Consider the following 8,411-nt stretch of genomic DNA (forward strand, 5'->3'; position numbering starts at 1 on the left):
TCATTTATCCTTTTTGTCGGCTATGTACACGGTACAACCCGTTTTGACATTTAGACGTATTTTCAGGATAAAACATGTGGCAGCAGTTGTCCCAGTTCATAGTGCTTCCTCTCCGATGCCTAGTGGTCTCGACCTCTTTAGTTAATGTTACCAAAACTACAGAAATGATATCTTTTCTTCGCTCCACAACCCCGTTGGCTTTTGTAACTTATTTCTAAACTCCACGCCCATCAGAATAAGACCATACTTCTTATTGGATTATATTATCGTAAACAGGCGCAAGTTATTGGTATTCGGCTATTGCAGTATTAATGCATAAGGATAATTTGTAGCTCTCCCATCATGTGTAGATATGTTGGTTTAGAGGCGTGCACGCTCTGGCCCCGGAACCGCAGGCAGAAGCAGGTGACCCTGCTGCTCCAGCGATACCACTGTGTCATACAAAGTCTGCCTGAGGGGAGTAAACTCCAAGCCCAGGTCCCTGAGCCTCTGGTTGGAAAACCTGTATGGCCTGGCCATAGGCTTGCCGTCATCTTCACATCTGCCATGCCATGCACGTCATATGATAGAAATACTCGTTACACATCGCTTTCGTAGGGAGGCATGCACGGCCAGAAGTTCATTTGTCTTCGTACTTACTTGGCAGTTATCTGGTACTCGGGGAAGAGGTCACCGAGGAGCTTCACCAAGTCGGCGCGGTGAACGACGGCGCCGATGCAGAGGTAGCGGCCGCGCGCGTCGGGGCGCTCGTAGACGAGAACGTGTGCGCGGGCGACCTCACGGACGTCGACGTAGGCGGCGACGGCGTTGGGATAGGTCTTCTTGGCGCCCGTCACGTAGCGGATGATGTGAGTGATGCCCAGGTTGAGCTTCTGCTGCAGAGCCGGGCCGATCGTCACCGACGGCACCACCACCACTAGCTCCAGCCCCCTCTTGGCCGCCTCCTCCTTCGCGGTGATCTCGGCCATCATCTTCGAGCAGCAGTACAGATTCTGCATGGCACACAATGAGGTTTTAAAGCCTGAGATTCGGTCAGGATCGCAAGAGGGGAGCTGTGATTTTTACGCCTGTTTGCTTGCAGAACTCGTAGTCACTCCAGCATGACTCCTGGAGCACGGCGTCGGAGCTCCGGTTGGGGTCCATGTGCACCGCACCGTAGGAGGAGGTGAACACCACGCGTTGCACGCCCGCGTCCGCCGCCGCGTTGATCACGTTCTTGGTTCCCTCCACGGCAACCACCATGAGGTCCTAAAAGCTCATAATTCAGTAAGGATCACTCCTTATATATCTTCAAGCTTCGGAATGTTTGTGAACAATGGTTGTGTGCATCTTTATGATGCAGATACCGGGCTTTCCCCTTATCGAAAAAGAAGAATGTTTGTGAACTTACCGGGTCCGTATTGGAGATCGGTGAGGCGATATGAAAGACGCCGTGGCATCCGCTGAACACGGCGATGAGGTTGTCGCGGTCCAGGAGGTCGGCGCGGCACAGGGATAGCCTCTCCTTGGCTCCCTCGAGAGCAAGCAAGTGGGCGTTCTTGTGATCAGCTTCACAGTCATAGCAGGCATGTATCAATCACCTCGTTTTACTACCGGGACCGTATAGTCGCTAGTCGGTACATACTCCCACAGTTTCATAATTATTGTTGTTAAGTAAAACCACACAATAATTATGGAACGGGGCGAGTAGTTGCTAAGCAAACTCCAAAGAACAAGGACTGAATTGAAGTTGTATATTTCAAGAATCGACCTAGACATATTCTGAATTCTTTTCACGTTTTTTCTACTCTAATTGATGCTGCTTAAAAATATTCTAATTTTTTTTTCAAAAAAAATCTACTCTAATTGATTATTTTGATTGATACTGCTAGGTTTCAAATGGCAAAAAGGGTAAATGTATTTTAACACTTGAGTGGATGTCCCCCTGATATTCAAAATTTATACATATACTATTTTTCATGTTAAAAAGTTGTCACTCTTTTGATAGTTACACCGATATATAGTTATATATCATATCATTACTAGCTAATACCATGTAGCCTTGTAAAACTTGATTCCGAACATGAATAATTGCAACTTGATTAGTGTATATGTTTTTTGGAACTGGTTGACAGAGGGGTCGATAGACTACTTAAAGCTCAAAATCGGATGGGAGCAAGTGCTTTATGTTTGGCTATTTCAAAATATTGTAATTATATATTTTTTTAATAACAAAAAAGAGTTTCCATTTTTTTACAGGTTATCCACTTGGCTGTGTAATGAATCCGTTCGTAGTCCTCACCCTCACCAAAGTGTTTTTTTTTTTTTTGAAACAAGACCATAGCGTATATGGAGATGCTGGAATTGCTGATTTTTTGGTGCAACCATTTGGGCATGGTAGCATGTATTATGTACTCCATGTTCAACAAACTCACAAGCTCTGATGAGGGTCCTATAATTGTACTAGTAGCTAGTGTTGCATTAGTGTAACATGTAATCTGGTTGCGGTTGTCATAACCTAACGTATATGCAGTTTAATTAGCACCTATTCAGAAGATGTGACAAAAGTTGAAGAATTATATAAGCATATATTCAGAAGAAGAAAAAAACACTAACGTATATGCAGTTTAATTAGCACCTAATTTAAGGATGCTAGAGATGTGCAAGCTACTCATTTACTTACCAGGCTCTCTGGCAGTTCCCCTGACACGGTAGCCACGGATGAGGAGCTCCTTCACCACCCATGAACCAATGAAGCCTCCTGCTCCGGTCACACAAACTTGCTGCTGCTGCTGCCTCTCACCATTGCTGTTGGACCTGGTTTCGGAATGGGAAGACATGTCGACTTCTGTGATCGTGGCTGGTTTAGTTACTCGTCAGAATTTCCTAAATGAACATATGTGGGCACAGGAGCAGATCACATGCCATACTGGCATATATAGAACAAGCGGCTTGCCTAATCAGTAGTGGACGAAAAAGACACTTTACATTTCAGTCAAATCAATGTACAGGGACCAAATGCAATATGATATACAGATCCAAATCAGGCAACTATCTTTTTTTTCTTTTTCCGGGGACCAAAATCAGGCAACTATGGAAACAAAAGTTTTCATTTAGTAAATGAATTGGCGTGCAACATCTTTTATTGGAATTTTGCTAGAGTCGTGTGGCGCTTACCACTCTTGAGGCGTTACCATTATGCTTGGTAATTGGTTTTGGGGAGGGGTGGGGGTTAGGGGTGTCTTAGCGGTAAGTTGAGTGGTCTTTTTTTTTAGAAAAGGAGGTTGGCCTTCGGCCTCTGCATCAATCGACGCATGCATCATAAGTAAGCTGAGTGATTTAGCTGTAACTGTTTTGTGTTGGTCAGTTTGACTTTGTAGGTATTGTACCTAGTGTATGTTTGATGGTGGAATCTAGCGCCCAACTATTTTGCAAGCCAAAGACGGTGACCTAGCATTCGTATCAAGACATGCATCTTGAGTGTTTTCACTCCATCAAATACCATGCTTGTTCCCGTGACTTTGGCTATGTACATCCTCGATGTAGAGGTCAAGAGGTTGAACTCTTTTGCAGTTGTATCAGCTTGGCACTTCTAAAAAACCAATAAAAGGCTTCTTTTAAAACAATATATAACAAGTGAAATCATTTCTTACACATGATCATAGGTTCCAACACGGCATTCCATAACAGGACATATATTTGCCCTCTCTCTCTCTCTCTCTCTCTCTCTCTCTCTCTCTCTCTCTCTCTCCACTTATATATTCACATAGACTACGGTCCTTAGTGCACAAAATTACTCATCATCACCTTTTCTATCGCCTCCACCTCTTCCAATGTGCGCGCAAACTACACGACCGAGATGAAATCTCTCCTCATGTGGATCGTTAAAAGTTTAGTTTTAGTTCTATGTATTGTTGAGTATCATATTGAATTGTGAAAAGAAGTGAAGAGCTGCACCTATCTGAATCGTGTCGTTCCTCTTGAATCCTCCCCGGTATAAGGTTCCCAAGCCGCCATCCATCCTCCATTGGTAGATCGACAACCTCCCTCTCTTCCGCAGCTCCCTCCATGGGCAGTGGTGGATCTAGAACTTGACCAACGTGGGCGCAACATTACAAAGGGTAGCATTTTTTTGTCAAAACACATTACAAATAGTTAATAAAGTACTGAATATACATGTGAATGCACTAGTAAATAAAGTTCCGCAAATTGTTTGCGGGCCCATGTCCCCACGACCCACCCCTAGATCAGCCACTGTCCATGGGTGTGCGTGGAGGCCACGATCAACCAGTGGGACCTATAGTTTACCTTGTCTTAGGTCACTAGGTAGGTGTCCACTTGATCATCAGTCCGGCCCTTCCAGCGATGGTGGTGGTGGTGGTGCTCAATAATGTTTCCTATGACTTCTTCCTGCCCCAGAGGTGCATGCGCCATCGGGTCTAGTGGAGATATAAGGCAGATAGGTATATTCATCATTTGTCGCTTTGAAACTTACGATGGCGGTTACAATAGTGCTCAATAAGGTATCCTCGGGCTTCTTTACGGCTTCGGTGGTGCGTGAATGATCGGATCAAGCAGGTGCAATTTTTTGCCTTTCGCAAAGCAGAGGGAGTGGGTTGTATCTTTGTCAGGGCAATGGTGCTTCAAAAACAATGACGTACCTTGATTTCCTCATTCGTTGACTCGGGTGGACATCTAGGCGTGATCGACCCACTTTCGTTTTGTTCCGTGGGTTGTATATCCTTTAGGATCATTTTCCACGGCAGAGACCAATGACTTCGCAATTACCTACGTGGATGCTATGAGTAACATCCAGCAATGGCTACTACGGTGCGCAACCGGCATGTGCAGGATGGAGAGGGTGGAGGACCAACAAGCTATCAAACCAGATATCTAGAGTCCTTTTCTACTTTTTACTCACCCCCCCCCCCCCCTCCCCTCATTTTAGGGGTTGAAACTTGTCGTTCCTGGAGTCCGAAAGCCGTAAAAATTTGACTAAAAAGTTATCTATTTTAAAGTAGGAAATCTATATTTTAGGAGATATCTAAGTGTAGCTGAAAGTTAAAGGAAAAAGTATGAAAGCTTTTTTAGTACTATTTTCAGGTTAAATAGATAATTTTGTACATTAGGAGGAGAGATATCTAAGTGTAGCTGAAAGTTAAAGGAAAAAATGAAAGCTTTTTTTGTACTATTATCAGGTTAAATATAATTTATTTTGAGGTGAAAATGAAAGCTGGAAGTTGGGAGGTGAAACTAATTTAGGCCTCCTTTGGTTTGTAAGAAATTTATAGGAATTCTATAGGATTTGCAAAGTAAAAATTCCTTTGAGACCATCTGGTTTGTAGCAATGGATTCCTGTTCCTACGTAGGATAAGAATCAATCCTTCATATTTTGGAGGAAAGAAAACATTAGCTTAACTCAATGAAAAAATTCCTATCATATGCATCAAATGACATCCCTTTCTCTATAGGAATTGAGATGCATGTCATCTCGCTTTCTATGATTTTCCTATTCCTATAACATTCCTATCATATGAACCAAAGGAGGCCTTAGTCGGAAGTTAGACCTCTTTTTTTGTCTAAGTGTAGCTGGATGGTTGGCCATGGGAGAGGTCAAGGAAGAAAGCGGGTTGTCTCTGACCCAAATAAAACACACAGAAATGGAAATGAGATGCCTGGAAACGCTGAAGATACGAAGCAAACGGGTTCGGCTCCTCCTCTACAGTACTGCTATTATTGCATCGCTAAGTAGATAATAGATGATGCTCGCGTGTTGCTGCGGAACCTTGATAAAACTTATGTATAAATAAAGCATATAATCATCTGATAAAAATATACACGAGGAGACCCATTTTGCAATATTTGCTTCAAGCGTCCAACATATATACCGTCCATAGCCACAAAAATATGAGTGGAACACCATGCATGATCGTTGATGTGGCATGGTTGCATGGACACTTTCAGTTGTCATCTTACCGAGGCCGTCAACGAATAGTGGAATAAGAGAACCAACAATCAAAACCCTAATAGACAAGTCATGGCCTCTCTCACCATCCTTGTGTCTTGAACTATTTGGAATGAAAGAAATGCTCGGATGTTCCGACACAAGTATTCGCCACCGCCCATTCTCCTTAACATCATCCTAGAGGAGACCAAACTTTGGGTTACCGCGGTTGCTAAAAAGTTAGGGCTTATTACTTTACGTGAGTAATTGTATGCCATGTATGTGGGCTACTTGTAACACTCTAAACTCTTTTCTTATTTAATGGATGAGGCGAATCTTATGCCTCCGTTTCGAAAAAAACTACATCTGCACGGTCGTTGTCATAAGCAGCACTGGATGTTGTACCTCATGACGTAGAAGTCCGCGTCATGGCCGGCGTTCCAGCCGGCGAGAGCGGCGCCTGCACGTTGGTGAACAGGTTGAGAGAGTCGAGGTCGGAGGCGACATTGGTGGACTTGGAGCATCTACAGTCGGACGCCTCAAACCTGCCTCATATGCCCGGGCGGGCCGCTCGGTCACTATCCGGTCACGATTTTTTGACCCAGACGGGCCCCTCAAACGGCCCTCAAATGCCCGGGCTGACCGGCACTTCCCATGTCCAGCCCAAATATGGGGCGGATATGGCCGCGCTCGGTCATGCCCGCCATGTCAGACCCGGCCCATGCTGCCCACCCGACCCCCACATAAATTTCTCCCCATCCGCTCACCGGACCAAACCCTAGCCACTTCACTCCGCTTTCTTCCAATCCCCTCCGCCACCCAAGTTCATCTCCGGCTCCTTTTGGCCATCTCCGGCATGGTGGCCAGCGGATCTGAGTCGTTCAGTTCCAGATCCGTCGACCCCGAGCTCAACCCACACGGCCCCGAGGAGGTATTGTCGTCCGGCTTGCGCTCTGCCGCGCCCGGGAGGAGGCCCGTGCACGGCTGCGCTCAGACTCCATCTGTCGGGAATTCATTGCGTCCGCCCAAATGGCGCATGGATCTAGAAGCTGTAGCTGCCTCGTCGGAGGCCGTGCGGTCCGTTTGGCGTCCGAACGCGCTGGCGGACGCGCAACCCCTCCGTTGGCGCGCCGATATTCAGCACGCACCATCGTCCCACGAGGCCGTGGCACGTCGTGCCCGCCGTGCAAGGCACCGGGCGTGGGACTCGGCGGCGGACGCCGCCGAGGCGGAGTCGCATTCTCCAGTGCCCTGTATGGGGCATCAGTCTGGGCGATGCAACCGCACCGTTGTGGATGCCGGCGGCTCATCCCCAAACAGATCCGTTATCGATTTGACGTCCGCCCGGCATCGTTCGGGTTCCGGGCTCCGGCGAGGAAGAGTAGGGCATGGGAGACGGCGACGCCTCGAGTCCCGTGAGCCGGCTCGTGTCCCATGCCCTACTCTACCTTGCCGGCAACCGGACCAACACTCTGAGGAGCGCAGCCGACCGCCGGACATGGCCAGGGCGGAGCCGGGCAAGAGGGGAGCGCAATCGAACGAGCTCCGCTTAGATTATGTTTCACGTTGCAGATAATAATATGGATTTGAGGTTTCTAATTTGAGGTATCCGAATATGAAATGCATTTTTTAAGGCGTGACGGGTCACTGTCCGCGGGCGCATCCGCGAACGTTTGAGGGGATCGAATTTGTCAATTCCGGCTGTAGATGCTCTTACCGGAAGAGGCCAAATTTAGGAGAGCAAGGAGAGCTGGCCTTCCGATCGCATGTGAACGGGAGATTGTACTTGTATCCACTGTATCAGTGCAGTAATAGCAGTACTATGGAGGAGCCGCATCCGAAGCGGACATGCTTATAACTTTTAAAAGGCCAGCCGCACGTGATATATATGTTCACCCATATTTATCAACCTAACATTTTTGTGGTGGACAAGTACAACCATAATCAAGCGCACGAAGAGGACACATACCTGTAATTTAGAAGACTTTCGCACATCCAAGGTGTGAACGAATCTGTTACGTGTAGATGCATGCACATCAATTTGAGATATGCATGGCCAAGTACAACCATGATGAAGTGTACGAGTAGAACCCGTACAGCGCATTATTATGTGTAATGTAGCAATGAAATAGGGAGTTGTGCCCGGTTAGAATTCTGACAGGAGAATCAATAGCCTTACGCACTCTCAACCAGCTTGATAGAAACATCAAACTTAGCCATGCATGGTATACGAACCTATTTGTATAGATGGATGGGTTACGTATAGATGGATGCATATCAATTTGAGATTACATACACCAAGACAGATCCAACATATTACGTATAGATGGATGCATATCAATTTGAGATATGCATGGCCAAGTACAACCATGATCAAGTAGCATCCATACAGCGCATTAATACGTGTGATGTACAAATGAAATAGGGAGTTTGGTTCGGTTAGAATTCTGATAGGAGAATAAATGAGAGTCTTACGCACTCTCAACCA

The 8,411-nt window shown here is 46.2% G+C and overlaps 1 protein-coding gene across 1 annotated transcript; it reads right to left on the bottom strand.

Annotated features, from left to right (window-relative positions):
• Positions 1-360: 360 nt before the first annotated feature.
• Positions 361-2,819, bottom strand: LOC123134986 (cinnamoyl-CoA reductase 1-like). The gene is made up of 5 exons (XM_044554123.1): positions 2,663-2,819; positions 1,391-1,548; positions 1,066-1,248; positions 640-992; positions 361-541 (listed from the first exon to the last, which is right to left on the bottom strand). Exons 1-5 carry the CDS (start codon positions 2,817-2,819, stop codon positions 361-363), a joined length of 1,032 nt encoding a protein of 343 aa, XP_044410058.1.
• Positions 2,820-8,411: the final 5,592 nt, after the last annotated feature.

This window comes from Triticum aestivum, chromosome 6B (assembly GCF_018294505.1).
Source record: "Triticum aestivum cultivar Chinese Spring chromosome 6B, IWGSC CS RefSeq v2.1, whole genome shotgun sequence".
NCBI lineage: Eukaryota > Viridiplantae > Streptophyta > Magnoliopsida > Poales > Poaceae > Triticum > Triticum aestivum.

Coding starts and splice junctions, on each gene's coding strand:
- LOC123134986 (XM_044554123.1), bottom strand. CDS start 2,819: ATGTCTTCCCATTCCGAAACCAGGTCCAACAGCAATGGTGAGAGGCAG. Junction 1,249..1,390: donor CGATCTCCAATACGGACCCG/GTAAGTTCACAA, acceptor ATGAGCTTTTAG/GACCTCATGGTGGTTGCCGT. Junction 993..1,065: donor AGTTCTGCAAGCAAACAGGC/GTAAAAATCACA, acceptor TGTGCCATGCAG/AATCTGTACTGCTGCTCGAA.